Below are 20,634 nucleotides of genomic sequence, written 5' to 3' on the forward strand. Positions count from 1 at the left end.
CAGGAACTTTAGGATGCAGCTCGTAACATTTGTGATGAACTATATCAACAGCTTTAGAATATTCAAAGGTCAAACGTGGCGGCTCATTGTGCGTTTAAAGGCCTTCAAGGCTCCTGTTCTTAGTTTTAGTGAATAAAAACACAAAGTAAATATTTGAAGTCAGTGTTGGGGAGAAAAGTCTCATCTTAAAGACCAGTTTATGCAAAAAAGTGCAGCTGGAGCTTTATATTCAACTGTACCTGAAACTGGCTGGCAGCTTCAAGGATTCTCTGGACGTTTGCGTGTGTGAGGTGGGCCCGGCTGGTGTAGGTGTAGTCCAGCAGCACTGACATTGTCGCACTGTCCAAGCCTTTTATTTCCACACGTTCCTCATGACTCTCCTTCAGACCGTTACAAAACATCGCCCTAGAAACAGAAGACGCTTTACCCGAAGCAACACAACAGAACCGGTGTAACAAAGGTTTAAGATGCAGGATCTTTACCTGAAGTACTGACTGGCGGCTGCGAGTACGACTCTGTGGCAGGGGAAGTCGTGACCGTCAACGCTCAGCACCACGTCGGTGAGCTCTCGCCGCTCCCGTAGGGTCTCCATCCCCTTCTGAAGGGCTGATGGCAGACCTCCATCTTCCCAGTGTAGCTCACTTGTGTCTGTCAGATGTTCCTGCTCCGGACTGGCGTCTCCTCCGTGAACGGGCAGAGGACAGTCTGTGGTTTGCTCCAGAGTGGTTGTCATCTTACAGCAGGCTTGGCGTTCGCAGCTCTTTACGTGGCACCTGCACTGGAACAAAACAAGTGCTGCGGTTTACATTTGCAACAGCTGAGTCGCACACTGAGACGGGGATGTTTTTTCCTGTCTTCTTTGTACTTCCTATTCTGAGGACCATACATACACACTGCACTGCTTCATTCTCAGCTTCTGCTTCTTGTGGTTTGTCTTGTTCTTCCAATGTTGCTCAATTTGGTGTTTTAGTGCTGCAGCGAAGCCTCCCACACTTATTTTAATGCTTTTGTTTCAATTTCTTGGTAGATCCTAATGCCACTTTTATACCCGTATAAAGTGCAACCCATATATTCCCAGTATAGTTGTAGTTTCTGATAAAAATATATATATTTGAGATTAAAATCTGAAGTGACTTCAGAGGGGTCTTCTGCCTCTAGTGTCCACCCTCCAGTGTTTGTTTCAGCTTTCCAGCTCAAGCTTTTAGCTTTGCAATCGCTTTCGAAACGCAAGTTCATTTTTTTGACCTTCAGGATCAGAGTTTCCTGTTCTTTCTCTTCAGGCTTCTCCATTCCATTGATGGAACCAATGTAAATAAGAGGTCATGAGGTGTGTGAGGGAGAATTTCAACCTTGGTGGGTGCAGGGGCTCTCCGGGGGATTTCCACTTTATTACATCAAAATTCAAAAGTGCGGCAGTAGGGAAAAAAGAAAGATTCAGGATTGTGTCTGCTCAATTTACACTTGAACTGCTGATCTGCTGCTGAAGTTCTTGAGCTTTAATGTTCACGAAGCTTCAGGCTGCAGTGACATTTGACCTTCGTGTATCCTCTGATGTCATTCGTGCTGTCTGAAGCATCTGGAAATGATGTTTCAGTAAATGGCGGTCTGTGATCCTCTCAAAGGAGAGAGCGAGCAGGATTCATCATCCGCTTCTCAGCTTGTGCTGCTCCTCTTAAGGGAGTGGCTGTTTTATGGTGAGTAAGCACTGAGTTATTCATGCCGTTGAAGATCTCATGAAGATCTCCCCTTTTAACTTTCCAGATAAATCATCAAGAGAAGCAATGATGTCATCTAAATCAAATAAATTATCCCTTACGTCAGGATGGACATTAGTTCAAAATTGAAAAGAAAATCTTAAGGTGCTTTTGAAAATAGTGTTGTGATTATTGGTATATGCAGAAGTAGAAGGGTACCGTGCTGCACCGCCCTCTAGTGGCGCGGCAAGTCCTGCGTCTTTAACTCCGCAACATAACTAAAATACGAACGAAATCCAAATATATACACGTTAAATTCTTTTCTAAAAATCCTTCAATATCGGTGTAAATTTAATCATTCATACGATAGAAAGGTAGAGGAATTTTCGAGTCACACTTCAAAAACGATAATATTTCTCAGGGAAATGTAAAACCAGCGTTATAAAGAAAAAACAAATTAATAATAAGTAAATTACGAAACGTTAAAAACCTAGATAAAATCACCATGTGAGGGCCATTTTTAGAAAATAAACTTTTTTTTAACTGAAACTATCATAAAAGGTCCTTTAACCGAAAAGCCTAATGCAAGGATCTAAGCAAACATCCAGAGAAAGAAAAGGAAATGTGAGATCATTCATCTGTTCTCGAACCTGCCGCTGCGCACATGCTGCTCACAGCTTCGCCACTGGGGGGCACTGGTGCCTCATTATTAGTTGATCACATTTACGGCCAAAGCGAATGAGACGGTTAAGTGCATGTAGAAATTGGTTTCCTAGCAACACAATTCAACCCTGCATGGCTCTTATCTGTGACTACTCTCTTATTGTCTCATCTATGCAATAGTTTGCCTGCATCATGTAAATGTGACCGCAGACAGAGACTAAAACTCTCATTGGCCACTGTCTAACATTGAAGCCACAATACCTTTCCCAAAATTACAATTCACCTTCTAGACTCCTTGAGAGTAAGCTTTATGTTGTTATCCAAAATAGGCAGAACTCCAAGTAGAATAGCCCTCATTATACAGAAGAAAAAAAAGAAGAAAAAAAAATCAAACCAACCTACAAAACAGGAAGCACTGAACACTTGACTGTCAAAACACAGATAGAGGTCTTAGTCGCAGCCGGTGTGAGCTGAGTGTTCAGGATGAACTGGTCACTGAAACCCTCTAGAAACGCCTGTTTGCTCTTTTTCCTGGAGTTATTTCTGCACTATGGTGAGTAACAGCTCACATTTATTTTCTGCTGTTGGATGGAAACCTAGTGAGCAATTTTTTTTGGTGGCAACCATAATAGATATTTAGCTGCGGTGTTTCCAGAATTTGTTAATTCATTACAGTTAATATGATTTCGAGAAACGACAATAATTGAAGCAACATTAATCAGAATTTTTTAAATATATATTTGCATGAAAATCCGTATCCATAGATCCTCAATGAAAAGCTGAAGCCATTACACAGACTATGAAACACGAATAACAAGCCCAGATCTGTGCTTCTTCACTCAGGAGAAGCTAGAGTCAACACCGAGGCGCCGGCTGGGCCTCTGTATCGCGTGGTTGGCTCTCTGCTCTCCATTACCTGCAACACCAGTGGCTTTTCCAACAACCACACTAATAAGGAATTTGAATTCCGTATTACGATGCCGGCCAAACCAATTGAAATCAACATCATCAGCACCCACGACAACCTTTTCAGCTACGCCACGTATTCGCAGCGCGTGAGGAACCAGGAGGTCAGTCTGACACACGTGACGCCAAACTCGGTTGTCTTTGAGATACAGAGCCTGCAGAAGAGCGATGAAGGAGAATTTGAATGTTACGTCAAGAACCCAGAGAAAGGTTATGATGGAACCTACAACGCTAAGACGACAGTGAGGGGTAATCTGCTCCTTTTGTCTTTGATTAAATGGAGCACGAGAGCTGGAGGTGGCAAACGTGTGACTCTGTGTCTGGTGTGATCCCGTAGTGATCGACGACTCTCTGACTGTTTCATCGCCTGGTCCCACCTCGCTGAGCTATGATGAAGGTGACGCTCTCACTCTTACATGTCGAGCTTCCAGCAACACTGTCCAGCACACCCATCTGTCCCTCACCTGGTACCTCCAGAAGAGTGGCGAGGACAACCCCCGTCCAATCATGTCCCTGGACAGAGATTTAACACTGATCGCAGGCCCGGGGTTTGAAGGCCGTTACCAGGATGGCCTGATTAGACTCGATAAGGTGGGAGAGGGCACCTACAGGCTCAAATTTGCTAAGCTGAAGCTGTCAGACCAAGGCGAGATCTACTGCCGAGCACAGGAGTGGATCCAAGACCCTGACCGCTCGTGGTACTCTATCACGCAGAAGGAGGCTGAGAAACTGACACTGAGTGTTAGAGCCAGAGGTTAGACACAGATGTGCTCAGCTCAGAGCAGCTCGGGTCCACTGTCCTCTTTGTCTAACTGTGTCCTTGTCTGCAACAGAGGTGCTGCCAGCAACATCATCGCTGGTGGTGAGAATGTCGGCACAGCCCAAAGTTCTGCAGCAGGGACAGGATCTGTCTCTCTCCTGCAGCCTGGACACTCAGAACCTGGAGGAGAAGTTCTTCACTGTTGCCTGGTTCCGGGGAAGCGTTGAACTGGCCCGCATCGGTCCCTCAGGCATTCTGTCTGTGAGCTCTGAGCTCAGTGCCAGAGCAGAGCGTGGAGAGCTCCAGGTGGCCCGGAGAGGAGTCAGGGATTACAGTCTTGTACTGCAGCCTGTTGGGACCGAGGACCAGGGAGAGTACATGTGCAGAGCCTGGCCACAGCTCAGGGGCCAGGATGGTGGATTTGAGCAAGAAACGCCTCAAGACTCTGATCCTGAATACATCAAAATCTCGGCGCCAGGTCAGACAAATTTATTTCATTGATTTATTCAGAACTTTTCTTACCTTCAGGATTAATTTAACTGTGCACTTTGCTCCATTTGTCCAGTTACACATATTTTTGTGCTACTTTTCCATAATTTACCTTTATATTTAGCTGAACTTCAGCCTGTTTGTGTGGAGTCTGAATGGTTACCTCATGACTGTCTGAGACCTTTCCTTGGTATCAATGTTTCCTCACACACTTTAAAGACATTTAAGTGTGCTTGTGTGTGTGGAATATTGTAAGCATTTCCTGCCTGTAGCAGGTGACTTCTTTAATCACGTTTTAGAGATAGTCATTTAAATTAATATATTTCGTCATACATTAAAATAAGAGATAAAGGTCCCTGCTTGTCTTTTCACATTTGATAAACAGTGCAACGTACCTTTGCCCGTCTTTACGCTCAGGATTCTTATTCCTGATTTGTTTGGTTGCATCAAAACCTCACAAACGTATTACGTACTCCCGGAAGAAGACTAGACAAAACATTTTGTTCAAAAGGAAGTGCTTGTGGTCGATGTGTAAGTGCTGAAACTGTAGCAACTTTGTGCCCATGCTGTCGCCTTGTGTAATGGTAGAGGGCGGGTTCTCCCTGGACATGCAAAACTCTCTGACTGTCAAAGAAGGCGACAGGCTGAGCCTCACCTGCGGAGTCAACGGAGGCCAAGGTCAGCTCTCTGTTACCTGGCAACACAAGGCGACATCCCCACCGGCGGCCGCCTTCACCAATGTGATTAGTCTAAATCAGGACGGCGTCGTGGAGAAAGGGCCGGCGTTTGCGGGTCGCCATGTCAGAGCAGCGCGCCCGGCGACAGACACGTTCACACTAGAGTTGGACAGGGTAGCGCCTGCTGATGCTGGAGTTTACCAGTGCGTCGTGTCTGAGTGGAAGAGCAGCAGCAAGACCAACAGCCAGTTCATCAGTTCCAATGTGACCGTGGCTCCTACAGGTGAGCGGCGGCTCCGTCTGCGTAGAACAAATCGCTCCAGAATAATTCATGAGGCCTCCTGCATATTTGATGTGTCCGTCAGACAGTTCATCCGTGCTAAATCTCTATCTGCTGCGCTGTTTCAGCTTCATTCCTGAAGCTCAGGCTTATAGGTCGGAACCACAAGGTGACCGTGGGGGAAGACGCGACTCTGATATGTCAGGTAAAGGAGATGAACGTGCCCATGGTGCTGACCTGGACCCTGCAGCGCGGTGACTTCCCCCTGGACACCATCGTGACAGTGTACGCCGACGGCTCCATCAGTTGGTCCGGAGTCCAGCGCCGCTACCAGCTTAAAGTGGAGAGCAAACGGAATGAAGTCCTTCACTACCTGCTCATCAACGGCGCCAGCCACACGGAGGCAGGAAGTTACAGCTGCAGCGTGTCGGTTTTCCAGGACGGCGTGTACCGCAGGTTGCTTCAATCGAACCCGCTGGCTATTAATGTGGAGAACCCAGGTAATTCAAAATGGAAGTAACCTAAATGCCTCATAACATGGCAGAAAATACCAAATTTGATGACAGAAACAGGTTTTTGGTGATGTCCATAATGATTTATTATAATAAATACTGTATATAAATATATATTCTGTAGCTGTGGTCACAAAGCTGAAGTGTGTGAATGTTTTGCATATGTAAATTCTGATTAAAGCTGTATCCTATTCATGCCACATGTCACCGTGCAGAAACATGAGACTGTGTCTCCTCATTGAGCTGTCTTTGTCTCCCCCCACAGTGGGCAGTCTTGAGTTGACCTCTGCCCCGTCCGTGACGGAAAGCATTAACACCGACATAGCGCTGAAATGCTCCGTTCTCACAAAATCGTCTCCATCCTCTCGCTATGCTGTCACCTGGCAGCTCCAGAAAGAGGACGGCAATGAGACCATCCTCAGCTCGGACCAGAATGCTCTGGTGATGTTTGGATCCCAGCTGGAGCCGAGCTTCAGGCAGCGACTAGGCATCATGCGCTCCGAGGGCCCGACCTTTTGGTTGTTTATTCGCCATGCTCATATATCAGACAGAGGCTCCTACACCTGTGAGGTTGTGGAATGGTTTCAAGCCTCTCAGAACGTCTGGGATCCACTCAAGATAGCATCCAGAACAATTCTGCTGACACTTACTGAACCTGGTATATTTAATTCCATAAGTGCTGACACTGTCAGAGGCTTCAAAACCTGAATAATTTGATTGATTTTCTTTCTCCCTGCTCTTTAATCATCCAGAAAATGACCTTCATGTGTACCCAAAGCAGCAGTCGCTGGCTGCAAAAGAGGGAGAGGACGTGGCGCTTCGGTGTGGCTTCCGCTCTGGCGCATCAGGCCCGTCGTACTTCTACAAAGTCTCTTGGCTCTACACTGGGAATCTTTCCAGCACAAAGACCCTGGTGCAGCTGGATCACACAGGTCTGCTGAGTTACCCAGAGGATCCAGGGCTCCGCGGCCTGCAGCGGCGGCTTCATCTCTCCAGACCTGAGCAGAAGAGCTCTCATCTTGGGATTCAAACAGCTCAGGAGGGAGACAGTGGCACATACAAGTGCCAGATTGAGCTATTCCAGCTGGATCACGAAGGCCAGTGGCAGCAAAAGGCCTCGCAGAGCTCCAGCCCCATCACGTTAACTGTCAGTGGTCCAGGTATGAATCAAGGCCACAGTAAACATTGAGGTGACCTCTGTAGCTTTGCAAGTTAGACAATCATTCATAATGTTTATGTAGGATTAATAGGAAGTGTTCCTTTTTTTCTTCATTAACCTGACTCCAAACCTCCTGATGCAGCCCTGCCCTCAGTACTGTCGTCACGCGCCCAAAAACCACCATGATCACATGTTCTTTTTCCTGGTTTCAACCACACAAGCAGCAGTTTTGTCAGCTCTGAAATTTAAAACAAACAAGTCAGAAACACTCATTTGTTTTATTTATTTTATTTGCTTCCTAATAGGCGCCAACCTCACCCTCGTACAGGAAGATGTGGAGGTGAATGTGAGCACATCCCAGGATTTCACAGTTCTCTGTCACATCACCCAACAGTCCAGTGCGGACTCTGAGTTCCAGGTCACCTGGTTCTGGCAGGAAAAGTCCGCGGAAAACCAACGTCGTCCCATATTCACAGCTTACCGGAACTCCACTCTGCAGGCGTTTGAGAAGCGCGATCAGCTGCGATTCAGCCGCCCGTTGCATAACAACTACAGCCTGACGGTGTCAAAGGCAGCTCCTGAAGATGCTGGCATGTATTTCTGTGAGGTGGAGGAGTGGCTTCCATCTCTGTCTCACGGCTGGAGGAAGATCGCAACACAAAGGTCTGGACATTGGACCGTTGACATTGGACCGACTGTGGATTCTCCGGGTAAACGCATCTTTGAGTGCAGCGATGTGGCTGATGTGAGGTGATGCTTAATCTGTGTCTTTCTTTGTGCAGGAAATGTGGACGCTTCTGACTCTCAATGCAAGACACTTACGTGGATCATAATTACTTTGGTAATATTCATCTGTCTTCTTTCTGTCGTATATGTGCTGATCTTGAAGATGCGCAGGACAGGAAAGAAGCCAGAAAAAGACTTTTGGACAGAACAAGTGTCTCTGAATACCAAACCCTGCATGGAGGACTAAACCAGGGACAAGAAATCCAAGTGGTTTTACGCCTTACACAATCTTACTTGAGTTGTTTGAGTTGTTATAAGCATCAAATCACACATATTTAAAGAAATTAACAGGGATCATTGTTTAAATATCTGCTGCACATCTGGGAGGGCTTTGTATCTGAGTTATTATCTTGGACTTTTTGGATCTCAGACACTCATTTACATTTGAAATAAATAGACACTTCTCATTTTCCGACTAAACCTTATTTGCATAATCGCAAGCTTCTTACTGCCTGCAGTGGACAGCTTGAGCTAGGCAGCAGATCAACTTTGTAGCTTTACACCTACAAAGCAACATACTGTGACATATTCCTTTTCATGTAGCAAACACGCCAGGCTGTGTGATACTGGGTCTTTGATGAAGCGCTGTGTGTGCATGTGAGAGCCAGAGCAGCAAAGCACAGACAGGGGAAAGAAATGGTAAATGTGGTAAATGTGTTTGAAACTGTTCTCTTTAGCCCGACAGAGGTGTGAATCATGCAGGAAGTGTTCGGCGGTTCGTTAAGATGACTGTCTCCTCAGTATGTCTGATGCTGCGGTAACTCACATACACGCACGCTGTGCATCTGCTGGTCACATGCATCCGAGTGTTTACACACCACAATTGATTACTTGTGGGGGATTTACTTCTATTTGCAAACTGGTGCTGATGCTTACTGTAACTTACATAAGTGATCTAAGATCACTTATCAAGATCAATGTTGTGAAAACAGTGTCACATAAAAGCCCAACAAACAAGGAAGGAAAAACATTAGAACCCATAGAATTAAACGCACACTACACTAAACACACCACCATTACTATGACTACATCTGTGCAACTGAAGCCGTGTGTGTGTGTGTGTGCGCGTGTGTGTGTGTGTGGGGGGGGGGGGGGGTCCTCACATTCACTACATATTGAGTACCAACTAACAAAGTGGGACGAAGTTTGCAAAAGGTTTGCGGGGCCGTAATACTTCAGAGGGTTAAAACATGAGTATAAGTCTTGGGTTGGATTGGTTTTAGGTTCAGGTTGGAGTTAGGATTATAGAGGCATTTGGGATGTTATGGTTAGGGCAGGGACCTGTGGCCCCGCGTGTGCATGTGTGTGTGTGTGTGTGTGTGTGAGAGAGAGAGAGAGAGAGAGAGAGAGAGAGAGAGAGAGAGAGAGAGAGAGAGAGAGAGAAGAGAGAGAGAGAGAGAGAGAGAGAGAGAGAGAGAGAGAGAGAGAATAAAGTGATATTAAAGGATTTTAAGAGGACTGTCACCACAGAGGGATGGGGCATCTTCTTACATTTCCAGATGACTCGTTTCCTCTCAGAGGCTTCCTCTTAATTTTACCCTGATCCAGCGCCCTTGTGTTTCCATGGTAATGCTCGTCTGAGCATACAAAGAAACTTTGGACTTAAAAAGCAAATCAATGCTTGTGTCTGCGCCGCAGAGTCCAGAGGAAAGGGGGACAAATCAGCGCGTGCAGCCACATCTGTGCCCTGGCATCAGGTTTTAGGATGAAGTCTTCGTCACGTCAGTGTGCAGAAACATAATCAGCTCTCGTTTTGTGAATGAAGTCAAATAATCTGATAGATTTTATTTCAATCCTTGCCCTTGTTATTTCAAACTCCATGGTGTGAGATAATAGTGTGCCAACATGTGACTGGATGCTTTAATCAGTTTCATCTCTTCCGCCCTGATTTCCTTCCGCATCTGAGCTGGCATCAGCACAGTGCTCTGTCTCCGTGGGGCAGTGGATCACTGTTATCTGAGTTTTTCCATTACAAGTTCATATGCAGCATTTTAGGGGCGCAAAAGAATAAAACACATGTGAAACTAATGGGGGCGGTAAGAGTTTAGCAAAAGTCAAAGCAGGTCACTTAGGTAAAAGAGCAGGGTATGTGGTTGGTATACTGACATGGCAACCATATTGGTGCCAGTGTTATACTATTACCTTCAGCTGCTTCAGTTATCCTTCAACACTTCCTCATGGTTCACCAGAGCTGCTCTGTGTTTGCTCTTTGGTAAAACAGGTGCAGAGATGCACAGATGGTGAACAATAACGGCTCTAACAACCTCTGACAGTGAGCCAATGATCGTCCTGTGAGCAAACATTTAGATAAACCATTATGAGCTTGATATTTCCACTCTTACCATAAACTTGGTCGGAGCTTTTATGCCCTGCAGTGTATTTGTGTCACATGCAATTTGAAAATTATACAGAATGCCTGCAGAAAGATTTTGAATAGGACATACCTTAATTAGATTTTGTCATTGTGACTTGGTTTCTAGCATAAATCCCATTTTTCAGCCTTTTTTCACTGTTGTATAACAATAGCAAGTGGAAACCCCAGTTTAACCACGCGGGACGCAGATGTCAAGCATGGCGGAAGTGATCCCAGGATGATCTGTACCGGTTGTGGTGAGAGTAAAACGGCAGAGAGAAAAAGACACGCACTTAAACTTCCATTTGCACAAATTATGCAAGAGCTTCCTTAAAATACGAGTGCCATGTCCAAAACTCCTCTCAGTCCCCCGATGGCCTCGTTCTGTCTCTGATACTGCCAGTTCTCACAGCCAGATACAAACAGACGCCGGTGCCGGTGCGTCTGTCGCCACTAGAGGGCGCTGTTGTTATCTGAAACGTTACCAATACTGTACACTGGCAACAGGTGCACACACTGAAAGGATGAGTCAGAGCCCTTCAGATCATGCTGCGCCACAAATATAATGATCTGAGACTTGGAAACTCCAGATTTCTGCTCCGCTCTTCACATTTTGTACATTAATGCGATTCTCCTTGGACTCCAGAGGGTGGTGGGAGTTTGTTCAGAGGAGGAGACTGAGGAGAAGCTTCCTCCAGTGTTTGGACAGCCGAAGAGGTTGGAAGTAAAGGTGATATTTCAGGCTGTCACCTAGAATAGATGCGCCTGGGAGACGTCAGTGCCGCTCTCACTGTGGGTGACAGCCACACTGTCACGGTCACACAAATAAGACCTAATGATCTTTTTTTTACTCCAGTGCCCCGAGACACAGGCTTTATAATGCCCTCTAAACTGTTAAGAGCTGTCTGCCGTTGCTTCTCAAAGCCTGATCAGCATCCCCAGAGACCACACCAACTTGTAGAAGTAGCCTCCAAAATAAAAACAGCCTAAATGGTGCAATATGAAGTAATAGCCTGTTCAGCCTCTGTCAAGGGACGACTCAACAAACCCAGAGCTCCTGTTATTTTGTCTTTTACTATAAAGACCCTGCAACAATGAGCACAACAAAGGTGGCTTCTCTGTACGTGTACTGCCACAGTGTGTAGGAAAACCCTACGTATTTGTGTTTGTGTGTTCCTGCTGCCTTCAGCCATGTGTGCTGTAGGATGTGGATCTCCCCTGACAGAGAATAGGCCCCCAAAACACAGAAAATGACAACTGTCATCACAAACAAGTGCATATCGATTCACCTGTCAAAGTGAAATCAATTTTCCTTTTGTTGTCCTTGCTTTTGTTGCTTAAACTCCATCGAGCCCGTACACGCATGAATAAAATGCTGTATTTGATGTAGCTCTTGATTGAGCTCCGTTTTGGACATTTCTTTTCTCCAGAGACCACTCACCCTAACAAGGCAGCAAAGACGTCTCCATCCGACTGACAACCAATAAATGGATTTTTTTTGTTGTTGTTTGTCGCTTGTAGAAGTCCAACACACTTTCTGGAGCCGACAAAACGAACCAAGCAAACCACCGTTGGGGCTTTAGAGGGCTGTATGGGTGTCTACCATGTGTGCCGCCTTCCTGTGGTGCACGCCCCGCAGATAATCCTGACTACCACAACTGTTGTCATTTATATTTGATCATTCACAAATTCTCTTGAATAAATCATTGGAAAATGATTTCAAAGAAATCCCTGTGACACTGACAGTGTGAATAACTGATGAAACACACAAATGCAGTGGGGGTTGCCATGCACGTCTCCTCCTTTGGCTTGCAGATGATGCACTGAAAACTGCAATCACAGCCAAGCGGCACCCGTGGTGCAACACTCGACAAATCAGCCGGAGCGGCAATTCAGCACAGCTGTAATTCTCCGACGTGAGTTGTTGGCGTGAACTTTTCTGGATGGAAGGAGGGGGGGAGGGGGCACGGTTAAGCCGTTCAACAGTCTGCACTTTCTGATGTTATCTGATTTTGATCCTGGCTGCTGCAGACGAGAGGCCTCTTAGGTGGGGGATCAGAGCGAGAAAAATGTCAGCAGCTCCCGAAACATTGGTTTGTCGGTATCTCGGAACAGGGCAACACATTTGACTCGGCGCCATCGGGGAGCTCTATCAGCACGCCATGCAACTGTTAATCAGCCAAAGGATCGACCCCCGGTACTAGAGGCTTACCTCGAGCTCTACGCCCATCAAGGTCGCGCGTCTGGAGGACACAAGAGGGAAAAATGTCACGGTCAGATGGACTTTAACTGCTGTAAACAATAGAGTGTTCCTGACAGACACTGGAAGAGAAGCAGCCTGATTCTGTTTCTGCTGCTGCCATAGGAAAAGCCTTTCTTTAGCATTCTCTCCCCCACACAATCTAATAAAATTCTGTGATATTTTTTATTGCTTTTTATTACAGCGGCCTTTTCAGTCTCACTCTATTATTCGTTTATTTTGGGTAGTTTATGTATTACCAGGCTGTCTTTGTCACACTGACACTCAGAGTCATGAGAGAAAGACAAACACCAAAGAAATTAAAACTAATAAAGTGTTTTAGCTGCTCTCACTGGAGATTATGGTGTTTGCCAGTGTGGAAAAATAAACTGAAACTGAATAGACAAAAATGGGGGAAAAAAGAGAAAAGTTTAGATCCATCTAAAACCAGAGAAAGTCTGTGTTTGCTGTTTCTGTATAGTTTGCTTTTGTGCTTGTGAAAAGTCAACAAGAGGCAAATGTCTTGGTTCCACAGCCTGGGCGATGGATTCCTGACAGATTCGATGGCTGTCAAAGATAGCTGCGCAACAACGAGCGGGTGTCTTCATTAACAGTGGTTTAGCTGCTGTCACGGTGCCTCTTCTTCATCACTCATCAGAACCGGCGCTCTGCTGCGTGAGGCTCTCCCTCGGCTGCTGTCACACTGACTCATGTTGCTAATTAGCTGACAAACACCGCGCGATGGTGGGAGCGGCGCAGGGGTTAGAACAGTGGGTTCGTATCACGTGTTCGGTTCTGGACCAGTGCGGGTTCCAGACCATTGGATCTGCATAGTTTGGCTACAACCACAGTCCAAAGATGCGAACAGTGGGTTGACTGAAACTTCTGAAGCGCTGCAGATGAGAGTGCAACTCTTCGGTGACCTGCGACCCCTCTCTCCCTCACGAGTCACGACCCTAAAGAGGATGAAGCAGCAGTTAAGAGCAAAGTGCCATAAATGATGCATCAATAAGCCCCATCTACATACGCAGCACATACCATAATATGGATTTATACAGCGGCAGCAGATCTCTCGCCCTATTCATTCAGAACCTCTGTCACATGCTAGAAATCCCTGTCTTCTGTATTTCCATAGCAAATACACACTGTAGCATATTGATGTTTGATGTATGCATAATCATTTCAACTAGGAAAGCTGATGACCATCCCCCATTGATACCATCCTCCGGCTGCCATGGAAACCTACTCTTTAAGAGTAGTAAGTAGTAAAAGAATAAAGAAAAATCATACATAAAGCTGACTGGTAGTAATTTTAATTATATTTCATTTTCAGCCAGGTCTATGAATATATTCATAATGACAGGTTTGGAGAATGAAGCATAGTAGTACGGGGTCGAGGGTCAGGTTGTTAATGGTAATAAACTCCAAATGGTTTCTCCACTTATAGTTTCAGTAAATAATAGGGGGGATAATGTCTCCTTAACTTTAAACACAATGCGTACGTTATATACTTTAATCACAATCAGCAGCTCTTTGTTTGTTCTGTAGGCTTCATTGTGACCAGATGATGAAACGGAACATCTTTAACTTTCCACAGACGTGTCTTCTCCCATCTATCTCACTCGGGCGTCTTCTGCCTGTCTGAGCTGCTGGTTAATGTGAAAGTAAGGCGAGCGGAACTGTCACACGTCATCAAGATCTTCCAGTGTGTCACAGTAGACCTCGGGGGCACAGAAATGGTCTGGACCACATCTTTGTGTTGGCATGTCAATTCTTCTCCAGTCCTGAGCAGCAGCAGGCTCGGTCATTAGTAATGAAGGTAATGAGAGGTCCCATGATCCTTTTCTTTTATTCATCATCTGCCAGTCTCTGTCTAATTACACACAGCCTGCCACCATTTTGGAAACTTTCAGTTCATTTATTTGCTGTAGCAGTCTTACCTGAGGTTATGTGCAGATTTAACTGAGCTAAATTTAAATAATAACACAAAAAAAATTCTATTTTCCTCCTGGTTAAAAGTTTTCTGAGTGTAAATGTCATAAGCTATGGAGACTTGCCCTATTTTACAGGCACAACAAATTCCGAACAGTATATTATAATTATCACATAAGCGAGGGTGTAAAACACGGAGTTTCATCACAGCATGTCAGCATTAGCTGCTTTAAAGACCCCGCTGATAATTGGTGTAAAAGAAGCTGCAGAGGGCTGACATGCAGGTTATCCCCACAGCAACCTCACCAGTCTTTCATCCAGAGAATCTTTTCAGCCACAGTGGGCCCATAGTGCTTCATGATACCGTGCACGGTAATTGGCTTTTCTGTTTGTAAGCAGCTTCTTTACCCCAGAACCGAACCTCATGCTGGGCTCGAGCCCGTCTGCTCGGAGGGCTGCGGAGAGCAGGCGGTGACAGTAGTACTGTGAGCTCATGTCACTCACACACAAAGCTCCAGTAATGAATAACTGCGGCACATAAATCAACCGTGTCTTTTTGTCAGGAAAGATCAGCTGTGGTTATTGCCCCCCCCCCCCACCCCCCCCACCCCCACCCCCCCCACCGCACTGTGATGTGTGTAAGTAATGGTCTCGAGAACCCCTCCGAGAATCTGGGCCTGACGCAGCGAAAAAGAAATACACAAATTAGTTTTCCTTATTTGAAAAAAAATGCTCAGTGTCATCAAACTTGCCAGTTGGTTTTATATAAATGGGAAAAGGGTGGTTGCCCCCTTTGATGTGGTAATAAGCTGCTATGATTTCTGTTTGTCACGCATGTTTTAGCAGTGAGAGGCAATCCCAGCAGCTACTACTTCCAAATCAATTAAAGTGCTTTTGCTTGCAGCCCTGCCAAGTTCAGACGCAGGAAACTGACACAAAGATGCACTAACTCATGCAAGGGAAGAAGCCCTGGAGGAGGCTTTGCATATGTGCCACTCTCAACACGTTTAAAGCATGTATGCATGACCCAGCTGGAGCACAACATCTGCAGTCCCAGAGAGACGCGTAGATTTAACCAATCCGTCAGAGTATTTGCGCAAGATCCGATCGTAGAATCAAAGTTTTTTCCTCCCGGCCTTCATTTGGTTTTGGTCACACTGGGCAGTTTAAATTTCAACGGGAATGGAGGAGGTGGACACACTAACTGCTGGCAGCAGATATATCAGAAATGTCTGAAACCTTTTATTACAAATGAGATTAAGCTGCAAATGGAAGGACTTTCTCTGAGATGAGACACAGATTGTTATTTTGAGCCTGAACACAAGCTTGTAGGAGCCTGTGCGTGTGCACGTATAAGTCTGCAGGTCAGCACATGCGGGTCACATGATGAAGTTCTCCGGTCTCTTCCTTCCTCCTTCCACACAACCTCATTCCAAGTGTTCTAAACCACGGCGCACGAGCTATCCTGCAAATGTGACCGCATGGGATAGAAGAAAGAGAGCGGCCTTAAAGGGGAAGTGCCTGTCAGGTGGTGCCAGACACCCACGCCTGCGTCAGAGGTGCTGTTTCTGGAGCAGGTGGATGTGTGCGCTAACCTGCACTTGTATTGACACACGTGCGTGTATGCAAATGAAGATGCAAGTGTGTTTGTTAAAGATAGGAGAGTGCTTAACTCAGCCCGAGGTAGGCAGGCCGGCAACTCCTGTTTCTTCTGTTCGGCAGCAGAGATAAGATCACACTGACCTGATCATTCAAAGCGCCCCAGGCTTCACCTCAGCAGAACAGCACCCTTCTGAGATCCTTAACTCCCATCTGATAGTTTGGATTCAGTATCAGAGGGCACAGATTACTGCGATCGTAGTCAAAATGCTGCGGTTTAATGTCCTATAGTCCGCTCCGATGTGCGTCTTAGGAGTAAATCCCGATTAAATTCAGATTGGGCTTTAAATTGAGATGCCCTTCTGTGATTTACTTCCTGTCAACCTAATGTATTTTCATCAGCTCCTCGGTGTGACCTACAGTGTAACATCATTTAATACTCCTGTCCTGTAGCTTGTGGTCTCAAATGTCTGCTGTCAGATTTCAACGTCATTTTTGATGGCAGCAAAGCATTGCAGCAATACAAGTTGTCCTTTCAAATGTAGGCTGAAAAAATTAAAACGAGGAGTGAATTCAGAAAATTAAATGAATTTATTTTAAAAGTTTTTTTTCCCACAGGTCAACATGTGTAGATGACCAAGAGAAGACAATGATGCCAAGTTTAACACCTGATCAGTGGTAAATGTTAGAAAATGTTTCTGCTTTTAAAATATGAAATGCATGAATGATAATGCATGCATATGTTTTTGAACATAGAGGATAATATTGGGTATTTTAGACACCAAAGCTAATGACTAAATGTAAAACATTTTTTGTGGCTTTCCAGCAAATGAAAATTAAAATGTTTGATATTTTGATATACATGACACCTTCTGTGTTTATTTCTTTATCATCTGATAAAGAAATCTGTCATCTGATATGCTTCAGCCAGCACCTGCAGACACAAAATCATCTATATAAAAAAAGAGCCTCCTTGGACAGAGCCTTGTGGGACCCCTTTTGAGTCTGGAGGAAAAAACATTAATCAATTCTTATTCATTCACACTTATATGGCAATTGATGTATGATGGCCAGCATCAGAAGCATGCATCAGCTCCACCAGGACCCTAAAGCCCATTCGTTTCCCCTGAACCTCAAACCTTTGTAAGGGTATGTGTGAGGTGGTGTTACCTTTACTTGCATCTCTGAAACTGCTTCAGTGTTTGTTCATGAAAAAGCAAATGTTCTTTCTTCACCTCAGAGTTGATAGATAGCGTCTGCTTTGTTGTTGTTACCCAGCAGTAAGAAGGACACGCCTGAACCTGCGAGAGATGATGATGAAATGTGCCTTTGTTTCGTAATGGAGGCTTGTGTTTCCAGGCAATCTCTGGTGTGTACGCGCTTACCTTGATGACCTCCCTCTCTATGAGCTTTTCTGTAAAATTGCAGAGCCTGTGCATGCGTGTCACTTTGTGTGACAGTCAGTTGTGTGACTCCCACAGATTGAGATGTTTTATTTTACAAAGTAGATTTAAAACATTCAACTTAATTATGTATACATTCTTATATTTCAATCAGCATATTAGTCCTTGCAAAGATTTATTAGGAATTCATACAATAATCTATTGATGTCATGAAATCCATCTGCAAAGGTATCATTAGAGAGATTGATTCCTTTTTTAAGGTTTGGGCTCCCGCTTAACTGCTTGTGACTGACTTTCAATGCAGACAAAGGGAATCATAAACAGGAATGCAAATAACTATGCAGCAATCAGCAGAAACAATCAAAGCCCATTCGACAACGATGTCTGGCCTCACACAGGAGGGAAAGAACCGACTCTCAGAAGTGAGGAGAGGAAAAAGAAAGGTTTGACTGTTACTTCATATCATTACGCAGCATTATTGTTCAAGCTCCAGAGGGATTCTTTATCTGGTGATAGCAAAACGTCATGTAGCAGATGAGTTGGCAAATACAAGTGAATATAAATCCCTTGGGACTATGGAATATATAAATTACCCACACTTTAGGATTGAATGAAGACGGAGCAAACGTGTTGTAAAATAACGTAATTATCAGCTGCGTATTGCTCAAATAATCTTGACAAAGGACCCCCTTTTAATCACTTTTCAATCCAGGTCTCAAATTTCCATTTTCAGTGCCGACACTTGATTAATATTGAGGCCATTCTTGATGTTGATGCACGGCTAGATGTTCGTTAGGAGCAGAGCTGACCACTGGGACATTATTAACACTGTGCACCCTCACTAACTGTCACACAAATGTACCTGTCACATCATTCATTATTTGATACTTGAGCAACATTCAACAATCTCTGCAAAGTTGGTGTGGGAATGGGCTCCTGACAGCACCAGGATCATCTGTAAATAACCAAAGGCTATTTGAAAACGCAGGGTATTAGGTCTTACCTCGACTTTGTCAGCTCAAAATAAATCCCAGATAGATTGACTGTTTGGAATCTCGTTAGAACCAGCTGAATTGTAGCTTTTTGCCCATATAAGACTGTGTGTCCACTGTGTCAAAGTCACCCAGCAGTGTTGAAACCTGCGGCTCTAAATGTTGGTCCGTTAGAAGAAGCTGCGTATGATCTAATAAGTGCATACGTGTGAGTGGATTAAGGATTGGTTGAATGATTGACATCAGTGCTCGAGGATTATAAAGTAGTTTTCCAAAATAGGTTTCCTCCCTAAGCTTTTTTATAATGGTAAAACATGTTTTAAACTGCATGAAATTATAATAAACCACCCATTAAAGCTGTTCATCTTCAAACATGTGTGTCGACCTGAAGAGGTTAAACCAAGCTGATCACACACACTGCGAAAGCCCTAAAATCGACCTTATTTAGCTTTATGGTTGACCCTAACAATTAGTAAGTCCCCAGGCTGCATATAGCAAACATCCTGCTGGAGAGGGATTCAGTGCCGACATGGATGCAGCCATACATCTAATCCATGCCGGAAGTTCCAAGCGGAATTTTCTTCTGTCAGTAATGTATTGCGTTCCTCCTGAAACACATTTAACATTTCCACAGTTTTTATAACATGTCCTATATTACATTGATTCTAAAGACTGTTGGGGACTGGGCTGAGAAGCAGAAGGTTCTAGGTTCAAGCCCCAGAGTGGACAAAACATGGAAGGTGTTCTGGTAGTAGGGGGAGCTGCCAGGACACCCTCAGAGCACTGGCAAAGTACCCTTGGGCAAGGTACCGAACCCACATATGCTCAGATAGGGCCGTGGATGAGCTGGCGAGTCATTGAGAGGTGGACCCTGCCTGCGCCCATATGCAGCTGGGACAGACTCCAGCACCCTCCCCATGACCACGAAAGGGATGAAGTGGTCAAGGAAAGAAGAGGATAAATGACAAACATGTTCTCCTCTTTGCCTTTCTTTAAGTAACAAATACTTTTCCCGTTAATGTCCAAAGTAATGTACCTGTAATGTACATGATTTTTTTTTAACAAAAGGAGTGAGAATTGTTTTGAATAAACTTTAGGAATGTGGTTGTTGTTGTCCACTTGGTCGTTATTTTCCTTTAAGGTGAATGGGTTTGGGATTACTTATTTGACTCGTAATGGAGCAATAGCTCGTCACGCACGATCCATCATCATCCCAACACTCCAAATAAAGTTTTTTATAAAAGAAACCTTCCCAAATGCACATCCAAAGGTTTCACATGAAGGTCAGCCTCTGTTTTCTGTTCATCCTCATTCCATCTTCCTCCTGGATTATTTTCCCATCGCTCTGGTTCCGCTCAGGGAGGCCTCCCAGAATAAATACGGCCAGTCATTTCAGAAGCTTTTTGTGGTGCTTTTTGACTCCATCAGAACAAAGAGCTTTTGTTTACTTATTTATAGTTGTCTCTTTGTTTCAGAGATCATTTATGTAATGGTTTCCATCGTGGGCCCGATCTTCTCGTCAACAAAGCGATTTCACGTGTGATCCCATTTTCCCGTGGTAGAAACCTTCACACATATGGTTATTTCCTTAACGCAGATTAGCCTCCATCTAATGTGAAGTGACGCTCAACATCAGTGTGTAAGCTCTGGTGCAAATGTGTGTGCTGGCTGCACACACGACTCTGCGCAAAACTGTCAGAATCATGTGAGAATAGAAGAGGTTGAAAATGCACAGCGAGATGCAATAAATCATTCATTTACTGTTGGAATAAAAATGTGTGTGTGATGAAATAAGTAAACAAGCCCCTCACAGCTTCCCTGTCTAACCTTGCTGGCACCAGCTCGATACAAGTGCTGTAACAGGACTGAAATATTCAAATTTGAATAAAAAGGGCGCCCGGGCAAAACTCAAATGCAAGACACTGACAAGAATGCTGCAATTAAGCCTTTATCTGGGTGATGAAGACCTTTATGAGGCGCACACGATGCATGTGCAACTCCTGTTTCCATGGAGACCCACTGTGAGTCCCCAACACCCATCTCACATGCAAGAAATTCCTCTGAAACCTTATTTTATCTGGGCAAGCGCACTTAAATGGTGATTAATCTGGCATGGGGGGTTCGAAGGGT

General features: G+C 44.8%; 2 protein-coding genes across 2 annotated transcripts in view; one reads left to right on the plus strand and one right to left on the minus strand.

Annotated features, from left to right (window-relative positions):
- The window catches only part of LOC130538088 (kelch-like protein 6), a 21,093-nt gene extending 20,187 nt beyond the window's left edge, over positions 1-906 (minus strand). Inside the window, exons 1-2 of the mRNA XM_057055334.1 lie at positions 483-906; positions 240-405 (exon numbers count right to left, since the gene is read on the minus strand). Of these exons, the coding sequence (XP_056911314.1) occupies positions 240-405; positions 483-733 (417 nt within the window). The 5' untranslated portion in view covers positions 734-906. The remainder of the gene's footprint in view (positions 1-239; positions 406-482) is intronic.
- A 1,701-nt stretch (positions 907-2,607) lies between these two features.
- Positions 2,608-8,270, plus strand: LOC130537964 (immunoglobulin superfamily member 2-like). The gene is made up of 10 exons (XM_057055157.1): positions 2,608-2,910; positions 3,201-3,572; positions 3,661-4,077; positions 4,157-4,561; positions 5,161-5,532; positions 5,658-6,029; positions 6,307-6,699; positions 6,794-7,201; positions 7,506-7,910; positions 7,983-8,270. The coding sequence occupies exons 1-10, from the start codon at positions 2,841-2,843 to the stop codon at positions 8,171-8,173; spliced, it is 3,405 nt and encodes a 1,134-aa protein (XP_056911137.1). The 5' UTR covers positions 2,608-2,840; the 3' UTR covers positions 8,174-8,270.
- The last annotated feature ends 12,364 nt before the right edge of the window (positions 8,271-20,634 follow it).

This window comes from Takifugu flavidus, chromosome 1 (genome assembly GCF_003711565.1).
Source record: "Takifugu flavidus isolate HTHZ2018 chromosome 1, ASM371156v2, whole genome shotgun sequence".
NCBI classification, from domain to species: Eukaryota; Metazoa; Chordata; class Actinopteri; order Tetraodontiformes; family Tetraodontidae; genus Takifugu; species Takifugu flavidus.

Excerpts from the sequence above, each read along its gene's own strand:
- LOC130537964 (XM_057055157.1), top strand. The coding sequence starts at position 2,841 with ATGAACTGGTCACTGAAACCCTCTAGAAACGCCTGTTTGCTCTTTTTC. Across the intron at positions 4,562-5,160 it reads CATCAAAATCTCGGCGCCAG|AGGGCGGGTTCTCCCTGGAC; the intron begins GTCAGACAAATT and ends GTGTAATGGTAG. Across the intron at positions 6,030-6,306 it reads TATTAATGTGGAGAACCCAG|TGGGCAGTCTTGAGTTGACC; the intron begins GTAATTCAAAAT and ends CTCCCCCCACAG.